Here is a 23,204-nt window from a genome sequence, read left to right on the forward strand (position 1 = left end):
AAAGGGTGGGAGGTGAAAGGGGCACAGAAAGTGACTTGCTCAAAGCTATACAGCAAGTTAGTGGCAGTGACAGGATTAGAATCCAGTTCTATTAAATGCCCACTCCAGCGCCGTATCCATGAGACTACGCTGCCTCTCCACTTAGCATGAAGACCTTTTCCGAGATCCTTGTGAAGCATGAATAACCTTTCTGAGTCTCTAAATTCATGAGTTCTCTTAAAATAAACCCCCAGGTCTCTGGTTAGGTCTGAACAGTGCAACTTGAATCTTTTGTGATATTTGGTGTATAGCACCCACCACAATGAAGTGCAGCTTAACGGAATGGCAAGACAGACAGGAATGCCCAAGAGATTGTCTGTGACTCCATGGTAAGACTGTTATAGTGCTTTAGGCGTTCACATTTGTTACTGGACTGGTGAAATCTAATTAAAGAACATACCACTAATTTAGACACCAAAGTGTCTAACCTGCTTTTTAGGCCCTCACTGATTGAGCTAACCTCGTTATCCCTAACGTGATTCTTGCTCGCATATTTATACCTGCCTCTGGAAATTTCCACTGCATGCATCCGACGAAGTGGGTATTCACCCACGAAAGTTTATGCTCCAATATGTCTGTTAGTCTATAAGGTGCCACAGGACTCTTTGCCGCTTTAACCTGCTTTTCGACAGTCTGCCCTGAGGTTGGCACTCATGGTCATGAACCACTCCAGACAGCGTGACAATCATAATGGTCACTTTTGGCCTTCACATCTACAAACAGAATTCTGCTTTGAGCACAAAACAAGTACGTCTAGCTTGTTGTCAGAACATTAAAAATGAGGAAAAATTATCACCATGACATTACCGACATTACCATCCAGGTCATCATCACTAACCTGCCGACATGGCTCCAGTGTACAAGGAGGAAGACACAAAACCATCGCTGTGCCTAGTGGAACGTTTTGGTGAATATGGGGCCCACTCCTGGAGCTCCGGAGAGAGATGCTCTTCACTGGCTGGAGTGTATTTCTGTACCTGTAAGCAAAGTGCAGAATTCAATCTGCAACTAATCCAGAAAGCTTTGTATAAACTAGTACAAAAATAACTTGCTGGTTGATTATTATGCTTTGATCCCACCACTTCGCTGATATCACCCCCCTCCTTCATTATTCTTCACTGTTCTTTCATGTTGTCTTCATCTTCAAGCTCCTCTCTGCCTACATCTCAGCTCTCATTCTCTCCCATAGGACTCTCCCAATCCATTACCTATGGCCCTCCAGTCCCTCTTGTGGACTCTCTGTCCTCCTCATGCCTTCTTCCCCCTTTACGGCCCTGATTCAGCAAGGTATTTCGGCATGTGTGTAACTCCGAGCATGTCAACAGGCCCAGTGACTTCAAGGGGCTTGCTCAGACGCTTAAAAGTTATGCACCTGGCAAATTACCTTGCTTAATCGAGGCCTACATTGGAACTCACTCCCTCTTCAGGCGTGCAAAACATCTGCCCCCCTATTCAAATTCTTTCTTAAAATCTGTTGGTCCCACACGGTTTCAACAATAAACCCCTCCAAAAACAGATGTTTAAAAACAAATTCTACACTTGTTTCTTTTCCCCAGCCATCAGAGCACATGGCTGCCTAAAGCAAGACTGGCTGCTGGGCCTGAAGGTGTAGCGCTCAGTCTCAGCTTTCCGGTGCAGATGGAGCAACTTCTTTCCTGGCTGCTTTAACAGGCCAGCTGAAAGAGCCGGTTTGGGCTGTAGATACACATTTCTACATTGTCTGCTTTAACAAAGAGTGAACAGGCGTGGGTGAGTGAGGAAATCGGATGTGCACTGAGATTTCATTAGCCAAGAATGCCAGTAACTTTAGACAGCTGCAAGCCCTCACAATACTATTTTCAAGATAAAAAACAGTACAGCATAAAAGCCACCACATTAAAAACATAAGATACAGAATATGAATCACTAAAGGCTACTCATATTTCTTCATGTGACAGGAAAGTTGTGTTACATAGTGAGAGAGATGTAACCACACACACAGGCACACATTCCTACTGCCATGCCCTCCTTGCTGCATCAGCAGCAGACATGATTGTTACCCAACCATGAGAAAAGCCATTTGTTCATCTCTCTCTCTCTTTTTTTTTTCTTCTCTGTCTTATTAAATTCTCTGTTACACTCAATCACCTTGATACCTGGGCACATTCCACAATAAAAAGCATGACAAATAAATATACCCATAAACTGTGCCACATTGCACACCCTGTATATTTTTTACACAAATTTAACATTAATAGATTCACATTTACATGTAGGGCAAGACTCTGTCTTTCAACCAGAGTAAGGGGTAGTTCATAGCCTGCACCAGCCTCAACCTAAGAGTAGCTCCAGAAGACATTGTTCTTGGTGGCACTCCTTTGCTCACAATGCCTCCCTTGCTCCTTGGCGTTTACCAGCTGATGGGTTCCAAGGCTCTGCCCACTTGTGGGGAGGTAGCAGGCACACAGCATCTGCACAGCTACCTAGTTCAATTTCCAATCTAGCCATCAGAACAGAAAAACATCCTCTACAATACCGCTATTATTAGCATTACTATGAAAACCAGAACATTTTCATTTCTTATGTTAAGTGTATAAATTTGTAACTTCAATGTAATTTTTTGTATTTTAAATATCTTCATTTTCCACCACTAACCCTCCTCAAACAGCCCAATTTTAGCTTAAGTACAGCCCCTGCAATTATTTTAGCTATGACAGTGCATAAAAGGCACTGGTGTGAATGCCATTCTTTTTAAAAGACACTACACAAACCCTATTTTAAACCCTGCTCTGAACCTCACAGCTCAATTTACAAAACATTCCAGAGAGAAATGTGTGCACTCTTGCATCTCCAAGCCTGAAACTCTCTGACATGGGCATTACTCATTCAACATGTTCTTTAAGGTTGCAAATGAGTAAGTTGCAAAATTATGCGGTGTTTTCATTATCTGAAAAATATTTGTTGGGGGTGCAGAAACTATAGATCTATATCTATATTGTAACTCCAAGACCCATTGGAAAGTATTAATGACCAACCCTGACATATCCTGATAAGGTTCACCTGTTCCTATCTTAATTGGTAACAAAGATATTGGCTTTCTATCCAGAAAATGCCCATGTCACAAATGAGAGCCCTTCAAATTTCTTGTATTAGCATAAAGATGACAGGCAACATTTGTCTAGACGTTAAGGACAATATAAATGTGCTGCGCTTATGGTGACTGATGACTACCGTTCAAAGAATAAGCATACGAGTAACAGTGCACATGGATCAACTTGACATTCTATTCAAAGCAAATTCTTTGCACTCAAATGTGGAATGGTTTGCTTATATTTTGTTGGGTATGTGCCAAAAGGCAGCAGGAGCCTATATATTAGTCTCTTACACTGCAATTCTGTTTTGAAAATGGCACATTCTTATAGGCCACATATGCTTCCTGTGCTTATTCAGTAATGATCTGCTGACTTCAGTTACAACAGTAAGCTGTTATTACTTTTTTAATGCTGTCAGCACTGCAGAGTTAGCTGGATTCTATTCTGGTTCAGATAGAATGTTTAATTAAAGGCCCAATACCGAACTCCCACTGAAGTCAAAGTAGGAGCAGAGGGAAGCAAAACTGGCAGAAATTGCTAAATTTTCATTGAGAAAAATTTTAATGAAAGTTTTCCCACCAGCTCTCATACCGATCACCTTGCAGAATCAGGCCCCAAATCCTGTTCTCACTTATACCTTCTACTCCATTGCCTGCTCTCAGTTACATCTTTGCAAACCCACTGAAGACAGTGGGGCTGTTCATATGTAACGGAGGGAAAATGTGACCCACTGATATGTAGGCCTTGGGAACACTAACTCTGCAGCCATTTTTACTTTATCTCCCAGTTAACATTCTATCGACCTTAATCAACCACCTGCAATCCTTCTTTTGTCTACTTTGGTAACAAATTTCCCAGTATCTCCATGGAGGGATTTTTCATTCATGCCTTCTGCCACAGCAAAACCAAGTGTTTTCAGGTCCATATCCTCCTAATAAATACTGTCAACATTTACAGAGTACAACTGCACTTTAACCACTATCAACTTCAGACCATGTTTACAAAGGTATTTGGGCACCTAAAGATGTAGATAGGCACCTAGTGAGATTCACAAAACACCAACGTAATTCAAGAGCCCAACTCACATTGACTTTCAATTGCTTTTGTGAATCCCACTAGTCGCTTATCTGCATCTTTGGTCACCTAAATACCTTTATAAACTTGACCTTCATCATAATTCAATTTTTCAGTCAACATACACTAGAAAACCTAGAATTATTACTGAGAACATCTGGCACTAAAGAGCGTAAACACCACGCAACGTTCATCAAGCGAGACACCGTTATCCCTCTTCGTAACCATCAGTGCCTTTTTGATACTGTAACTCTGAGAATTACTTTTGTAATTCAAGACACAAAAGAATTTTAATGAAGGTGTCAGGGGCCGATATTTTCATTACTATCAATTTTGGGCACCCAATCTGAGACACCCTGAAGGGCCCTGATTTTCAGAATGTGCTGAGTATCCATCCTCTGAAAATCATGCCCCTCTGAAGTTAGTCAAGTTGGGCACCCAAACTTGAGTCACTTCTGAAAATAATGGCCAGCATCCCTGCTTTGGTGCTTCCGTATATTTAATTTCTACCTGAAGTGAAGGATTAGGAATGGGCACAGGGGTCAGTTTATGTCTCAAAGCAGGTGCTGATTTTGGTCTTGGTCTTTTTATCTCTGGCTCTTCAACTCTTTGAAAGCCAATGTCATCTTCACAAGATTTTCTTGAAGATAGATGAGTGCAGTCGATCCCCTCCTCCCTGTAATAATGCCCAGCGTTCCTGCTGCGCCCCTTGTGAGTATCTGAGTCCTGCTTAAGTGCTAAGGACACTGGGGGCTGGGCAGTAGCTGGGCTGGTAGGCGGGGATCCAGTCATTACAGTAGAGTCTGATGCAGAACTCGTCTGCTGTTTATGTTTAAATTTAATAGAGTCACTTCTCTTGGGAGGGGTTGGAGGAGTTGAAGCCACTTCAGCTTTTGAGGGCTGAGGTGAATGCGCTGACAACTGATTAGGGGAGAGATAGTCCATTTTGGGAGGAGTCTGTGGTCTTTTGAAAGTGTCAGGGTCGAAGATGGACTTCCTTTGTTTTGGCTTTTTGTACACAGAGAACTTCTCAGTTTCTGCTGTTGAAATATTGACCATCACTTTAGGCCACGTACCACCACTATGCTTAGCTCCATGACCTTTGTCTAGCGTGGTCTCAACCATGATGCAGTCGGCTACCGTGGGCTCAAACGGCAGCCTCCTGCGGTCCAAGTCAAGCAGTCCATAGCCTCGTTCCCCATATGTGTCTGGACTGAAGGAGCTAAGACTGTGTTCTGAATTACTGTGGTAGCTGTGCACAGCATTCCTGCGAGAGTCTGCCCGTAAAGCACGGCTGGAAAGGGGCTTGTGATCACAGAACGAACCACTCCCCTGGTCGCTCTGGTCCTTCTTGCCATCCAGGATGTCTGGACTGAAAATGTCTGTCTGTGTTGAACTGTTGTGTTTCAAGTTTCTTTTATTCTGAACTTGTATCTCTGATGTATGAACCCTGCAGTTCGATATTTTCTCTGAATCCTTCAGGTTTTCAAATATGTTCTGACCACTCCATGATGAGCTCTGAGGAAAAACCTAGGAGGAGAAAAATATTTAATCAACTCAAGACTGTGGCAAACTTGGGTTTTGCACATGACAGCCTCACCTCCCTCTCCTCCCCCCCAAGCTCCCAATTTACACAGAGACTGTAACATGAAGATGAACATAAAGGAATAAGCCCATATTCTGGGGAAAACGACGGACAGCATGTGGGTGGGTGGGGAGACCATGGGGCAGTTTAACAAAATTTCACAGATTGCTGGTACAGAAAATCAGATTGAATGACGATCGATAAAACAAACCTTCTCATTCTTTTAAAAATACTTTCACAGAGGCAGCATGGTGTAGTGGATAAGTCCAGAGATCTGGATTCTGGTTCTGATTCTACCACCATGCTGAATGACACCAGGCAAGTCACCTTTATTGTCTCTGTTTTCCCCTCCCACCTTTTGTCTGTCCTGTCTATTTAGCCTGTCAGCTCTCTGGGGCAGGGACTCTTACAGTGTGTATGTGGCACACCTAGCATAATCGGCCCCTAACCTCATTTGGGGTTTCTAGGAACAACCACAGTATGAAATATAAATGTTTCTCTACTGACAGCCCTTCAGAATGAAGGCTTCTGTTTATTCATTATCAGGGGCAGAGTCTGCTTTCCCACCAGTGACCCTCAGTCCTGACCCAGAGGGGACCCTTTCTGGGGGCAAGAGGACAGTTCAGTTTCCATGTGCATGCAAACTTCCTGCAGCTGATGCTAATGCGGGGGCTATATTACCAGTTCGGTTGATAGGTTTATTTTTTTTTATGTGAACAGCAATCTGCTGGGAACTGAACTGAGAGCAACCACTGAATTTCACAGGGACCAACCACTACTACCTAGGGCAAAGTCATTTCATTTAGCTGAGTTTCCACATTACAGTATTCATTTTATGAATGTGCTCTTCTGCCCTTTACAATTACAAAAATATGTATCAACTGAAAAAAAACTCGCAGCTTTTTCTTCACTTCCTCCTTTCCTGTCCCCACACTCACCTTCATCAATGAGAGGGTAAGGGAATCCCTACAGTTTCGTAGCAAAGCTTCACATTCAGTCAGTGATTTATTATCTAGTGCAATGCCATTAATCTGCATAAAAACAAGGGGAAATTAGCAAAACAAACCTAGCAGCATTCAATTGTCTTAGTTTACCTTCTATGAGACAGGCGAATGGTGGTTACACCAACAAAAAAAACAAAAAAACTGAAGCAGAAAGGAAAATGTCAGTATCCTGGTAAATTGGATTATTTTTTGCATATCAGGGGAATGTGTCTTTTTCAGACACGAGAGATTTGCTCTAACCAGAACTATAATTACAGACTTCCTAATTCACTAGAGCTGACATTTAATGTACGATTTCTCCACTGCATACACCTCTATTTATCTTTATATATTTGCATGAATCTACCCTCCCTGAGATCTGTTCCTCTGAATAAAATAGGTAACTATTTTTAAAGATATTATTCAGCAGATCACAGACCGCCAGCAGTTCCCAGAAGAGATAAGTAGCATCCTGGAGGAGACAAGAATCTAACCAGTTTCTTTAACTTGGTTCTGGAAGAGCAGGTATATCAGAGGGAGAGTCTTCTTAAGTTCAGAGGAAGTCTGAAGGTAAAGACAGGCCTTCATGGGATTTTGCAAATTGCAGGAGCACTTGTAGTTTAATCAACACATCCAGAAATGGAATGGAGACATAGGTCCACTTTTAAAGGAAGAATAGGCATAAGGTCATCCCAGATCATTTCTATTTCTAAACTCTAATGGAGGTCTAAAGAAGATTCCTTGAACTGCAGTCCTTGTATTAAGTCGTCTTACCTATCGTTTACTGTGAAAAGGGAAGGCAGTGAGATTGTCCACAATAGGTCTGAAGGATGAGTTACTGCAACCATACTTTCAAAACTTCACCAATGAAACTACTAAACGTGGACCGTATTTTCTATTACTCACCCAACCTACAAACACCAACATGTTTATTCATTAGATCATTAAATTTAAAACAGAGGAAAACGTGGTAAAATGAGTCAAATAAAAAGGTTTTAAAGAAAAGGAAATTTATTTTTTCATACTATTTGTTCTTTAGACTTACGGCAATTATTCTATCTCCCACAGCAAGGGACCCATCTTTGGCAGCAGGGCTACCGGGCACAACAGCAGCAGCAAATACTCCATTCTCTAAACTAATTCCACTATCTGAAATCCATAAAGATAAAACAAGTTCATTCCTGCAGTTCAAATAATTTAGCACGTATCTGACTTACCTGCATGAAAAAGAAGCACATGTAATAAAAATGCAGTTGGAAATAAATTAGCTTAACTTGTAATAACGTTTAAAAAAAACACACACAAATACAATGGGAAAAGGGTTACAGATAACCCAAAATTTAATATAGACTTACAAGCACTTTCTAGTGGAGAAAAAGATTGTAGGGATTTGCAAGCTTATTCAGCTGAACTCCTATAAACTTCCTTATAGAGGACAAACTAGAGGTGAGAAATGATACATTAGCAGTATTCATGCAAGAAATCTATCCTTAAGTCACTACTACTTGTTCAGTTAAAAAACAGCTAATGAGAACCCTTATCTAGGAAGTCATAACAATTCAAGCGAGTGGACTAATAGCTTGCCCTGAGCATTCAAATGTAAATAATTACCTTTATGCCCAGCAAGATTGATGTGCAGAGGTGTTATCACTTTCCCGCCTAAGGACTTCCTTCTTCGAACCACCATATTAATAACTCCTCCTCCATTAAGTACAGCTTTTATAACTTGCTTCTTATCCTTATTAGCGAGATCCACATCATTTATTTTCAGCAACCAATCATTCACTCTGGCAGTTAAAACAAAGGCAAGGAAGTCCATGTTATAACAATACTTTGCTGCACATTGCAAATATGCAATAATTAATTAAAAGGACCATAATACCACTAGCACAACCTTGATATGTCACCCTCAATTGTCTAACAGTCTCAAATTCTGAAAAAGGATGATGTTTCCCAGCATCTCTTACTGACATTGAGTAAGACCCAGGTCTTCCTGTTCCACCGCCATTGCTTACTCCACTAGCCCTCAGCGTCTCCTAGTCAAGTTACTGATCCTTGGACACCTCGTATCTAAAAATGTGCTGAGTGGAACTGCTGCGCAGGTACATTAAGCATTATTAGCTCCATGTTAGAGCTGGCCTAACTAAACACAGATATTTCAAGCAATATTCATAAGAGGTAGGTACTCTTGTAAAGTGAGTAACTCATGGTTATTATCTCAATAGTCAGGGCTCTACCACAGATTTTGGCAAGCCACTTAAATTTGCCTTTCCTCTGTTACCGCAAATATTTCATTGTTCTTGAAAACTGTCTTGTGCATGAGCCAATCTCAAAATCTACCTATCTTTCAAGTATTCTGATGTAATTTTGTTGGGCAGACATAGCATTTCATTAGACACTTGCAAAAAATTTCAAATGGGAGCCCTTTAATATCAGAGAGTATTCCCTTAAGTTAAACAAAAACGTCACAGTACGTTCCAGCTTTTATTGAGACCTCAACTATAAAAATCTGAAAACATGAGTTACAAGGCAGGTGAAACCAGCCTTATAATAGGTCTGGTGCTGCAACTTTAACTATGGAGAGGCTTCTTTCCATAATAAACCCTACACACATCTGCAGAGCCTGGACAATAGCTCTGGTTCTACTGCTTCAAAACACAAGCCTCTACCACTTATGCAAAAGGAAGGTCTCTTCTAGCTTTGTGTTACAGACAACACAATTTTCCGTGAGCTTAACCAACCAAGAGAGAGCCAGATGCTTGCATAATCCATGATTCTACTTCCACTTAAGTAAGAGGCAAAAAACTTGAATTGACACTTTGGCATCAGGACTGGGTCACAAACTATCCATAATCTTTCCCCCCCTCCCCAACTATAGCTTACCCACAAATTCTCAAGAAGATCTAAGTATATGGAAAGTTTGAAGCGACAGAAACAGGTTAAGTGTTGGAGGCAGACAAAGCAGCAACAGACAAATGTCAACATTGCAAATTGGGATTTTTTTTTTAAATGACCTGTAAATCAAGAATAGCTAGATTTCCATAATGCTTTGCAGACACCTTATGGCAATTTTCAGATCAAACCAAATTTTCCAAGCCTAAGTTATTAGGGAGCTAAAACAGAACCCATTTAAAGTATGAAGAGGTGACCAACCATCCATAATATTTTGATTTTTTTTCCCTTTTATAACCAAAGCAAATTAAAATAAAAGTGTTTCCACATGGCATGCAAATGATTTACCAGTTAACACTGTACCTTAATCGACCATCTGCAATACTTCCTTTGTCTACTTTGGTGACAAAAATCCCACAGTCTCCAGGGAGGTATGGTTCATTCACACCTTCTGCCACATCAAAACCAAGTGCTTTCAAGTCCATGTCCTCCTAATAAACATTGTTAATGATACAAGTGATTCAACTGGAATTCAAACTAATTTGCATTTGTACGTACATAGAAATTGTAAACTGAGTGCTTTTACTATGCCCTTATTTTATATCTTTGATGCTTTAATATCTCAGATGTATAAATTAATATACACAGATTTCAGTTCCTCCCCCAGGTATTAAATGTATTAATACAACCTTGTTCATGGTCTTATTTACCATTAGTGTTAGGAATTAATCTCCTTGTTTTAAAAAATATTACATATATTTTTTGTTTATTTATTTAGATATTTACAAGCAAACACACACCCACACCCCCCATTTTTATATAAAGGTTATTTTTATATAACAGTTGTGTGGTTTACAACATAAGATGGCAAAGTTATCTATGGTTTGTACTCCACAAGAGGGATAGATTTCCTGGAACAATGGTCTATTTTGATAATGGTCTATCGTGCCTTAAATGTGTTAGCTTTTCATATCTGACTGGTATGATATTTGTTGTAGATACTGCACTTTATGGTATGTAACCACGATTAAAATTAATAAGGTTTAAAAATACATATTCAACAAACAGCATTATTTTTATAACCCATTGTACAAGGGATGTAATGATGAAACATGAAGCAATTCATTCATATAAAACACTAAAGTCTTCAATCTATCTTGGGCTTACTCTGTCTTTTTCAAACTCCACCACTTCTGTTTCCCATTCCAGAGAATCAGTGTCTATGGCTGAATCATGAGAACTGTGGGCTATCAACTGCCGAAACCTGGCTTCCTTTTCCAACTGGTTCTCCATCTTCTCTCTATGGAATGAAAGACATGTGTTTATAGGTGATTCAGCAGCTCTCTTGTAAAGAAATGAATGAATGAGATTATGTTCTTCACAGTTCCTTCTCTAATTTATCAATGCAATCTCTACTCAGTAAGTAGAAACCTGAACTCAGTTTTAAAAACTTCATTTCCTTCATATTGTAATTATCTTCTCTTACATTAACTGAAGGAAACTTACAAACAAGTTCCATACATGAACATATAGAAAATGCCTCTCAAGAAATATAGCAGTAGATTTCTCCCCCCAGATAAGCTGCTCCTAATACCAGGGGAGAAGTGGATGTGATTTCGTACTGAAGATAAGATCTCCTACACCACTCTGAAAAATGTGATGCATGTTTTCTCCTCTCATTTATAATTCAGTGAGAATCTGGATGTAATGAACGAAGCTTCTGTGAAAGCCTGACTGCAGTGAAAGAGTCGCTTCAGTGAATTTCAACAGACACATTTAGTATGTAGACATGCTCAGAACATATTACACTTCTGACTGAACAGTCTAATCAGAATGGAGATTTTCTATTTTCTTATTTCCTGGAGGGTAACATGACGAACCAACCAGCTCCTTTTGCCCTTTGTCAATCTATAAATTCATCTACACATGAATCCTGTTGTGTACAATAGGTGTTTAAGATCCATTTTAATCTTAACGGAAATGATGGGTATATTGCAGGCAAAGGGTTATGATAAGGGGGGGCACATAGTAATAATTTTGAAATCTATCTCACCAGTAGATGTTCACTTGAAATTTTCTCTTTTTCTAACTGAATAGCTTTTTTAAAAGCATTAGAACTAATATAGTTTCTTAAACCTCAAACTGCAATAGAGCTTTTGATTACGGTTTAAGCTGAGTAAGTTACCGAAGTTAGCTGAACCAGAACGAGCCCTGTTTTGTGTTGGGGCAGTGCATCTACACTAAGGGGTTTGTGTACTAGTGTTATCTTAGTAACACGGATGCAGACTTCGCTTAAGTAGACAGGCCTGAAGAGTCTGTTAATTAAAGGTTTCTAGTATAAAAAGCATTCTATGCAATGAAATCATTTTATAACATACTTTAGTTCCTTCAGTTCACGCACAGCATCATTTTTTTGCTTTCTCATGTCATCGAGATTGCGAAGAGCCTCTGCCAAGTCACTCACAGCTCTGTCTCGCTCTCTCCTCAAGTTGTCACACAAAGTCCTTTGAAAATAACAGATGTTCACGTAAAACTTTAAAGCTGCAATTTACATTTACTAACTTAAAGAACCCTGAATCCTTATACCCAGTCTTGTCCTTTAACCACTACAAAATCCTTCCGTTAGAAATTCCACTTTTGTACTTCGTGTTTATCTAGAACAAAAGAGGTATTAGGTGTTTTAAAGACAGTAAGACGATGACTAGATCCTCTGAAATCAGGCTTCAGGTCCCTTGCTTTTTTAGACCATGGGTACTACAGAGTTGGCTACTATGTGTGGAGAAAGAGGTATCTTGTTACCACTCCAACTGCTGTGCTGATGGGCTCTGGAGGGAGGTTTACCAGAGAGAAGTTAGTATGGTGATGAAGGGGTAGGTAGTTAAGAGGGATGTCTTGGAAGACCCTACCAAGTTAAAACGGGGTATCCCTCCTATTACTTAAGTACACTGTGATAAAATCATGCATTGCCTCAAATAAGTTAAGATGTGCTATTAAAAACCGTCAAACTCTGAAAGAGTCAGCTGCACAACAAGAACACCATTGCCATTTAGCCATTGAGATTATGAAGAGCACTAGCATGTCATCTAACATATTTACCGTATGCTCTCTCTTTCCGCAACTATCTTGTCCCGTTCTTGAAAGGCCCAATCTCTCCGACATTTGGCTACTTCTGCTTCCTGGACGGATTCCTTTAGCTCCTGTGACATGGCCTCATATTGCTTCCGAAGCATTTCAATTTCTTTGTTAGCTCTTTCTATGTCCAATGTAGCAGAATCTTGTATCTATGAGTTCAAATATATAGAAATATTTATTTTATGTACAATTCATAGAATAAGTATGCACACTAGGTTTTGTAACCCGAACTGCAGGTTTGTTATATGAAGGGCTCGGTCCTGAAATCCTTCCACAAACTAAACTAGCATTCAGTGGGAATCCCAAAATCTGTGGGAACTTTGCCTGTGTAAAGGGTTCAGGGTTGGCTCCAAGTATTTTAGTCAATAGGAACAGAGACCAGTCAAAAACTCATAGGACTGTGATCTATGGTAGAAGATTCTTCATCTTAGAGCAAAATCAATATACACTTCATATTTCAGTGACACCTTGCTGATTCATTGACCTGTTTTAGCACACAGACGGAAGATATCTAAGGACAGCTAGAAACAAGATAAACACAGTGAACAATCATGGCACAGACTGGCTGTTTTAGTGTCTACGACTGATCCTGTGACAGGCAGTAAAAACATCAGTCGTACTGATTTACAGTACACCTACCCTTATGATTCACAATCCCCAATCTCCAAAGGAGAATAATGGATCGCCAAGCAGTTTTTGTTTTAATTCAACATTTCAGAAAAGATTTTATTTCTCCTTTAAAAAAAAAAAATCCGCACCTCTCCACTATTGCAGAACACCGAAGAAAATAATGACAAAGACAATGCTGACTTTGAGAGAACACTTCCATGTGTGCACAGAAGAGAAACAAGCTTATTTTAACACAACCACATTCAAGCCCTAATCTTGCAGATAGTTACAAGTGAGCTTAACTTGACATATGTGAGTAGTCCTGATGAACTCAAAGGGACCACTCTCTTGAGTAAAGTTAAGCAACTGTGTGTTTGCAGGAACAGGGTCTAAATACATGTAGAGGGGTCCTACCAATGCTAGGAGAGTCAATATACCCAGGACACCATACTTTTAGGGTTGTATGCCTCCCCAAATGGTTTTAATTGTAGCCATTCATGCTTAAAACCCCCAGCCACATTCCAACCCACCACTCCAAAAAGTGTAATACTAATTCATGACAACTAACAGAAGCCACAAAAATTCACATCTTTCCTTTCATTGTGCTGTCCCACACATTGTCATTGTGCTGTCCTTTCCCGCTCTTCTACCCCACCCCCCACCTCATCCCTCAAAACCCTCAAATCAACCCACAACAAGTGAGATTTGACCCTATGTACCATGTATCCATCAGTGATTATATCACAGAGATCTCCACTCTGCTTGTTCAGGATCCTCCACTCCCCTTCATAAAACAAAGGTAGATCCTAAGAAGTCACATTTCACTACTCTTGAGGATCTTGTGTTGGAGCCCTACAGTTCCTTCTCTGTGTCCTGGTATACACTTGGAGGGTGGGGGGGGAATCAATCTACATTGACTTCAGCTATGTGAATACCGTAGCTAAAGTCAACGTACTTAGATCGACTTACCGTGGTGTCTTCACTGCGGTGAGTCAACTGCTGCTGCTCCCCCATCGACTCTGCCTGCGCCTCTCACAGCGCTGGAGTACAGGAGTTGACGGGAGAGCACTCAGGGGTCGATTTATTGTGTCTAGACTAGATGCGATAAACCAGTTCATGCTGGATCGATCACTGCCCGCCGATCTGGCGGGTAGTGAAGACATACCCTAAAACTCCCCTGCTGTACAGATTCTTAAAATCCGTTGTCACAGCCATCTCTCATTCAGCAGAGGATTTTGTAGGGCTCCTCCTTTGGAGTCCATCAAATGCATCTCTTTACCTATCTGGGACGTGGGGGCACAGTGCTGAGTGACGGGTACTGCAGGTCCTGCCTACATGAGGTACTCCCAAACTCATGCTGATTCTTTGAAGAAGGCTGCAAGTCAAACCAAGGTCTCCCCATATCAGTGGCTTTTGATGTGGGGAGATGGAGGAAAGCTTTCTGCACAACCAGAGTTGGAGATATGATAGCCAAATGAAAATAAAATGGTTCTGCACAGTCCAGTTGAATTCCGAGTTTTATTGCTCACTCGGATGCTACTTCAAGATTGACAAATATACATGGCATAGAAAGCTGAAGATGGGGGAGTTTTTGTGGTGAAAAAAAAAGTCTGTTATGATCAAGGATTGATACTATAATGAAATTAGATAAATGAAAATATGCCTCTCTCACACACAGAAAAACCCTTCTGAAGGATCTTCTCTAATATAAATATTACTGTAAATCCTATAGCTCTTTCTCAAGAATGAGAAGCAGGGATAATGTAGGATTTTACATATTACTACATTACAGTATAATTATGTATGTAATATATTACATACAATAGATCTACAAACATGCAACACTGCAAGAATATTTTAGCTCTTCTGTATAATCATTACTAACAGCCACAGCTTGATGTGCTCCATCTATCCCCTTTAATGATATGTATATCTTAGTGTGATTGAATGTAAAGAATTTATGCAGAACAATCTTTTTCGTCACACTTCATATTGTTTCATTTATAAATTGCTTTATAAAGGTTTAAATTGTTGGCACACATAATAAGCATGTTACAGACATAAGGTAGCTATGTAACTGATATATACGAGCACGCCAGCAGAAGGTATTACAGATTGTTTTAAGTGACTGAGATGATCCATATCAGCAAAGAAGGGGTTAAGGAGTGCCTTTGGATCCACCTAGCCCTACCCTGCTACAGACAATGCCAAGACAGGAGGGAGAATAAAAGACGACCACCTGGCTCAGTTCAGGGCTGACAGGCAAACAGCCAGACCCCAAGGAGTGAACAACACTCAAATAAGACACTAGTGGAGGAACCAAGCCCAAAGGAAAGGGCAGGGATGCGCCTCTCTACCCCTCTTCCCACCAGAAGATTGTGGGACAGCCTAGTGTTTGGGGACTTTTTTTTTTTTTTTTTGTTATTGAACATTTTGGGGTTTGAGCCGCTCAATCCTACCCAGAAATGGAATAAGACTGATGGGAAAACTAGCTGATGGAGCCTGCCTCAAATGGTGTCCTGGAACATCCACAAGGGGGCGATGTTCCAGCCACACTACTACTGTAACCTGCTGAAATATTGGGCTATAACAATCTGTTAACCATATATTAAAACCATCTATTAACCCTTTATAAATGAAAACTTAAACACTGTGACTGATTGATTTATTTTAAAGAAGTAGCTAGTCACTCCCCCTCTTAAGGAGTGCATGCACGCATGCATATGAAGCATTCTTCATTGAAATTAAAAAAAAATAATAACTTTATACCACGTCTTTTACAAGCATGCCGAATGGCATTTACGCTCTTTGACCTAAAAAGAAAAAGCCATCTACAAAGACAGCCAGTACCTGACGAGCTTGGTAATATTCCCTTAGCAGATGGTCTCTCTGGATGATAGCTTCTGTTCTCTCTTTCCTGGCAACATCTCTTTCTTCCTTCACTGTCTCTATATCCTTGCAAGCTTGATCAAGTTCCTTCTGGGCCTCAGCCTTGTCCTTCACTTCATGACAGTACTTTTCCAGCAACTCATTCCTCTCACAAATTGCTCGATCTCTTTCCACTAGAGCTGAGTTTAGCTCCTACAACGAGACCCATTGTTTGCAAGGTGTTAGGTACAGAGCAATATTTCTTCTTTCCAGTTGAATACACATTGACACCTTAAAAACTGGGGGTATATAACGAACATTCTGCAAAATGGAGAATTGTACAGCTCTGTCCCCATATTAAATACAGAGAAAGAATAGCTAACAACATTCAGCAAAGTGTTAAAACTGCCATGCCACCACCTTTAAACACCCTGCTGTCTGAATAATGAAACACATAATCTAAGAACACTCATGGCTCTGAGAAACCTGGAGAGAGTACATTTGTTGCAAGTCCTCAGGAGTCCTGGACAGCCACTCAGATTTAACACAAAACAATCATATTACATATTTTAAACATATTTTTTCAATGTTGTAATTACATAGTACTATACAGCTCTCCTTTGCACAATGTGAGCACAAACCTTTCCCTTTCGTGTTATTTCAAAGCAATTTCCTTCATTATTGCATGGCTGAGAGAATATTTTCCAACCTAAGTGAATGAGTGCCCTGAAGCTTCACAGACGTTTTAAAGGGACTTGAGAATCTTACAGCGTGAGGCACCAATTGTGTGTACATGTGAAATGTTACAATTGTAAGATAAGAATATGACGCGCCATAATACTGTGAACAATACATTATGTCGAGTGTAGCATACCAGTCACCTGCGAGGTGTGAACATACTATTTCATGGGCCTGTGCAACACCATGAAGACAAAGTTATTCTTAGGAGACTTTAAATAGAACTGTTAAGGTCTTAAAAACAATTCTGCTGTTATATTATACCAGAGATTTCTGTCTTGTAGTTGGAGCAGGAGACTTGCACAGGGCTCCTGGGTTCTATTCCCAGCACTCATGCAGTCTGTGTGACCCCGAACAAACCACTTGTCCTGATTTTCTGAGGAGCTGACTTCAGTGGGAGCTGGGGTTGTTTAGAACCTCGGGGAAAAAAATCAGGCCCACCACATCAGTTTGTCGCCTGGCTTGAATAATTCCTCTGCAGAAAGTGTTTTGAGATCCTTGGATAAAGGTGATATAGAAGTAATAAAGCTTCATCGGTGTTCAGCAGAGCCAAAAGGCCAACAAAGCACTGTGGCAGAGGAATAATTCCTGACAAGGCTTTTAAATATTAGAAAATCATACTTTAAAAACCTTTGGAAAAATTAGGCATTGCCATAGTTTTCTCAGAGGTGCTCAAGCGGACATAAAATAAAGCAACTGGCTGATTTAGAACAGACATCTCCTCTCTCTAACCAAGAGTACGGCCTTCTCTCCGCTTTATTTGTTTTATGTGGTTTAGATGGAACAGCAACCTGACAGTACAAGACCAAATATCATCTGATGCCCATCAAAACAATTCCCGATAGAAAATGCAGCACTCTGGTCTGAAGAATCATTCTGCATGGCACCAGCATGATGGCTGAATACGGTGGAAGTGTTAAATTCCACACAATGCTGGGAAAGCAAGACTTCTGGATATAAGTAGGTGAAAACAGAGACTACAGTGTGGCAGGGAAGATTGCTAACATGGATCACCAGAGAATTCTCTTCTCTTTAGCAAACAGAAATGGATGCTGTAAATACCAAAAAAAAAAAAAAAAAAAAACTGTGGGACTTCAGTCCCAAATCCCAGCTGAAGAGTTTATACTATTCTCTTGGTAAACAAGAACTGCCATATTGCAGCTATTATTTACAAAAGGTACTGCTACAACTTTTAGCGTGGGACAGTGCTAATAATGATTAGGCAAGTATTGCTCTTTCTTGCTCAATTTGCTTCTGCCTACAGGTATGTAAAACTCAAATTACACTGTTTCATTGTTATATATCAGATGGAGAATGTAGATAGTTCCCAGGCAGAAAGTGAACTGCTCTTTGCATCTGTGATAAAAATTCTCTCTGTTGTAGGAAGTTTTCAAATGTGAATACATTTGTGATGAAGAGCCCTGTAAGATACAAGAGTGAATACAACTTGTTCGCCAAAGGAAAGAGCCAACTGAATTGCTGAGATAAAATATTATATACCCAGGTAGTTGCTTGTGCACCCCCATCCTAAAAGTAAAATGGTATGGCAGGCTACCTGAGCCTGCAATAACAGACAAAAATCCCTTATCGAAAGCTCTGTGTATAGCTTAAATCATTGGACTCTTGCCTGAAATTGTCCGCAGTAAGAAAGCTTAATTCCATTTTCCTACTTTTGATTTGTTCTATCACCTGTGTGCGCCATAGATTTCAGAAGTGTCTGGATATGGTTTAATCCATTTGTGTTTGAGCAAGCAGGACCCCATGAAGATTTAGAAACTAGGGAGTAGCACTAGGTCTGAGAGTTCATGGCTCATTAATCTTTAAAAGCTAAAATTATTTAAAAAAACCCTAGCTTTGATAGCTTTTACATTTTAGAATAGCACAAAAACTGCATCACTATACACAGATGTACTAGGATGAACATTTAAAACAGCTTAAATTGATGCAGTGCTGTTTTAGACAAATAGCTATGACCATAATAACATGACCGTCATAACAGCAACATATCACTAGGTGGAGCTACACACAATAGGAAGCAATTATAGTACGAGATATAGTCAAACTCGTTGAAAGGATAATCCCGTTTACGTGGGATTCTCATGCATGGTACTCCAAGCGGAAGTGTCACTTGATCAATAAACCACCTGTATATCCCTCTCAAATTCCTGCCTAGGTACTAGATCCAGTCAGAACTAGATAAATACAAGTTCAGATGGTCAGCATTACATAACAAAGGAACACCCTGCTCAGAGGCAGAATATCCCCATAATTATAAAGAAAAACTGAAGTGCCAGCACAGTAATGTTAATTTATATTAGTGGTTCTGAAACTTTTTTTTTACTGGTGACTCCTTTCACATAGCAAGACTCTGAGTGCAATCCCCCTCCCCCATATATAAAAAATAGTTTTTAATTTATTTAACATTATAATAAATGCTGGAGACAAAGCGGGGTTTGGGGTGGAGGTTGACAGCTCACGGCCTCCCATGTAATATCCTCGTGACCCCGAGGGGTCCAGACCCCCAGTTTGAGAACCCCTGATTTATATAATTAAAAGAGTTGTTCAAGCAAAAGCTACGGCAGCAGCCTCACTATACAGACACAGGAATTCTATCTGACCTTAAAAAAAAATTCATAACATTTTATTTTAAAAAAATATGTCAGCAACTAGCATCTTGTTCATCAGGATTATGTCCTTCTTCCTGTCCCTATTCAACTACTCATCCAAGTGCTTTCAAGATTGTGAGCTAACTCTCCGGGAATGCTTATTTGTTTTATTTTTTAATCTTATGCTTAATAAGCACCCATGCAAATTGCTGTAGGAACTGTGTGGATTGTTAAAACAAATTATGAGTGTTCAGTCAACTTTGGGTGAGATTTACAGAAGTTACCTTTACCCTGCTATCACTGAAGTTAATGGTAAAACTACGATTGTCTTCAATGGGATCGGAGTTAGGCCAACACTGAGAGCTTCTGAAAACCCCACCTTTTAGCTATGTCTATGGCGCTGCAGCTCTGCCTCTGTAGAGCCATAATACGGACCCTTCCCATATCAATGGAAGGGGTTTTTCTATCAATGTAGTTAATCCACCTCTCTGAGTGGCAGTGGTCAACGGAAGAATCCTTCTATTTACCTCACCATATCCACACTGGGGTTAGGTTGACCTAACTATGGTGCTCAGGGTGCAAACATTTTCATAGCTGAGTGACATAGCTAGGTCAATTATTTATTTTATTTGTTTTTAAGTGTAGACCAGGCCTTATTGATTTAGGTTCCAGACAGCTAGCACCTACCAAGTTCAACTGTTAGGCCAAAGTTTTTTTAACTTGGTTGTTTGAGTGTTGGCTACATAGCCTAACCCATATTTATGTACCTAAATAAGAGAGATCTGGTATTCAGAACTGCAGTTGGATAATTTTATGTAAAGGATTATTTGTGATCAATGACAAGCATGTGAAAGAAAAGCCAAAAAAAAAAAAAAAAGGATTTATGGGCACTAGAAAAGTATTTGGTCATATGTGAATCACCTAAGCAAAATATTTGAAAATTGAATGACCAACTGAATACTATTTTACTATTTAGCACCACGCTGCATTTGTAAATCCTACTAACAGCACTCGTGTTTTAAACATTAAGAATATATTGCTGAAGTAATACTGCTTTGGGATTAATATGATTTATAAAGCAGTGCCTGCATTTTTGTAAATCACAGTGCCAAATATCTCCTATTTTGAGAGGCTAAACGGCAAAGAACAGGGGGGCATAATTGTAGTCTTTGAGTAGATGTTAAAATGAGGCTGAGAGTCTATTTTATAATGCTAGGCCTTTTTTCTTAATAGATAATGCCCAGATGTGTGTCTCTTAGCTACAAGTTAAAAATGAAAGAAAAAAATTATATATCTGAGTTCTATCTATTGTTATACAGTGCATCATTTGCTGGATACAAAAGGTTGGCTTGTTAAAATGAGGAATTTGAAGTGAACTGAACAGAACAAGTCAAGTGCATAGCAGATTGCAGCCGACAGGTACTCGACTGTATTCAATAAAGAGTGCCGCCAGGAGAACATCAGCCAGGACTTTCCTTTTCACAATGAAGCCATGTTTCCCATCTATCGGGCACACATTTTTTTTTGCACAGCTGCAAGAAGGCACTGGTAAAACCGCTTTATCCTCCCACCCACAACAAAATGGTCCCTTGGTACCTGTCTTAAAGCTTCCATCTCTTCACTAGCCACTCTTTTCTCTGAGGAAGTGTTTTTCAGTTTGGACTCTGCAAGCTCTAGCTCAGTTTGAAGCTTATCCACCTCTTTGATCACTTGGTCTCTCTCACTCATTATGAGGCGATACTCATTGAAAACAGAGTCTCTCTCTTCCTTGTACTTCTCTGCATCCTTCACTGCCTTCAGCTGCATTGTTTTGAACCGCGTCACTTCTGACTGTAACCGCTCCATCTCTCTCTGCAACTCCTTGTTCTGCGCAGTTGCTTTGCTTAGCTCTTGCTGAATTGACTCAAACCTAAACAAAAAAAAAGAAACAAAGACGCTTCCATCATTCTGCATTTTCCTTTTATAGAGCTGGTGAAATGTAGGGCTGGAAGGGACTCAATCAAGTCCAGCTCCTGGCACTGAGGCAGGGCCAAGTAAACCTAGATCATCCTTGACAGGTGTTTGTTCAACCTGTTCTTAAAAACTTCCAATGATGGGGACTCCACAACCTCCCTCGAAAGGTTATTCCAGAGTTTAACTACCTTATCATTAAAAAGCTTTTTCTAATGTCTAGCTTACATCTCTCTTGCTGCAGATTAAACCTATTACTTCTTGTCCCACTTTTAGCAGACATGGGGAACAATTAATTATTATCCGCTTTGTAATAGCCCTTAACTTATGTGAAAACTTACCAGCTTCTCTCTCTCAGGACTAAACATGCCCTTTTTTTTTTTTTTTAAACCTTTCTTCATAGGTCAGGTTTTCTAAACCTTTTATCATTTTTGCTTCTCTCCTCCGGATAATCTTATTGTAGTGCACATCTATACAACTAAATGCTTCCTACATGTTCAAGAGTATCCATTAAACAGCAAAACTTTGCAGAACACCTTTTTTTAAAGGGCATCCATCCACACTACAAACTTACAGCGGTATAACTACATTACTCAGGGTGTGAGAAATCCACACCCATGAGTGACAGAGTTATATCAATCTCACCCTGGCGTAAACTGCGAACATTGAAGGGAGAGCTTCTCCCATCAGCCTAGCCACTGCCTCTCATGGAGATAGATTAACTGCGCCAATGAGAGAAGCTCTCCCGTCAGCATAGTAGCATCTTCACTAAAGTGCTATAGCAGTGCTGTACGTGCAGACAAGCCCTTAGTGTACGAGTGCAGTCCTTTTCAACCATTTCTGTCCCAGAAGCCCCCCCACCCCCATCTCCAGAACTCCTGCCCCACCTGGCCAGAACCCATTTAGAGATATGAGAAGGCTGGGTGGTTGCAACTGAAGATTTGTAATTAAAATAGGAAAAACATGCACTTGATGCACAGAAGCAGTAAAAATAAAGCAAATAATTTTTTTATAATGTATATAAAATGTGATCAATAATAATTCTGAAAATACACCATTACAGAAATTGATGATCTGTTTTTGCCTGAAATAATGTGTTCTGTTCTGGGCACTCCATCCTGGAAAGGATATAGCAAAGGCGGGGGTGGGGGGAGAAATGGGCATCGGAAATTACCAGTGCCATTGTTTAGAAAGGAGATAAATTAGAGGTGTGGAAAATGTGGGGGATAAGGACAGTAAATTGGATGCTCCCATTTGCCTTATTCTGATAAGAGAACAAAGGGTCATCAGCTAACTTAAGGGCAACAAATTTAATTTTGATTTAAAAAAGTATTTCTTTTTAACACAACATGTAGTTAATATGTGAAGTTTATTGCCACAAGGTGTAAGAGGCCAAGAGCTTAGTGAGATTCAGAAAAGACTTAGATATCCATATGAATAATAAGAGCATCCACAGTTATGTTGATAGAATTTAAAAAATAATGAAGGATATAAATCCTCATGCTTCAGAGCATAAGCCAACCACTAACTGATGGGAGTTCGGAAGAAACTTCTCCTAGGAGCATATTCTTCCATAATTTTACACAAAGGGATTTCTTTGCACCTTTTTTCCTGAAGCATCTGGTTATTACCAATGGCAGAAACAGTGTACCTGCCT

General features: G+C 40.0%; 1 protein-coding gene across 3 annotated transcripts in view; it reads right to left on the minus strand.

The window, feature by feature from the left end:
* The window catches only part of DLG5 (discs large MAGUK scaffold protein 5), a 179,724-nt gene that overhangs the window by 32,366 nt on the left and 124,154 nt on the right, over positions 1–23,204 (minus strand). For all 3 annotated transcript variants that reach the window (XM_084633105.1, XM_084633106.1, XM_084633107.1), the window contains 11 exons: positions 21,194–21,506; positions 16,236–16,466; positions 12,741–12,925; positions 12,023–12,148; positions 10,812–10,944; positions 10,008–10,135; positions 8,364–8,539; positions 7,798–7,901; positions 6,708–6,800; positions 4,695–5,714; positions 878–1,016 (listed from right to left, as the gene is read on the minus strand). In XM_084633105.1, the coding sequence (XP_084489231.1) occupies positions 878–1,016; positions 4,695–5,714; positions 6,708–6,800; positions 7,798–7,901; positions 8,364–8,539; positions 10,008–10,135; positions 10,812–10,944; positions 12,023–12,148; positions 12,741–12,925; positions 16,236–16,466; positions 21,194–21,506 (2,648 nt within the window). The remainder of the gene's footprint in view (positions 1–877; positions 1,017–4,694; positions 5,715–6,707; positions 6,801–7,797; positions 7,902–8,363; positions 8,540–10,007; positions 10,136–10,811; positions 10,945–12,022; positions 12,149–12,740; positions 12,926–16,235; positions 16,467–21,193; positions 21,507–23,204) is intronic.

The sequence above is a fragment of the Lepidochelys olivacea genome (genome assembly GCF_965140295.1).
Source record: "Lepidochelys olivacea isolate rLepOli2 genome assembly, chromosome: 7".
Classification (NCBI taxonomy): Eukaryota; Metazoa; Chordata; order Testudines; family Cheloniidae; genus Lepidochelys; species Lepidochelys olivacea.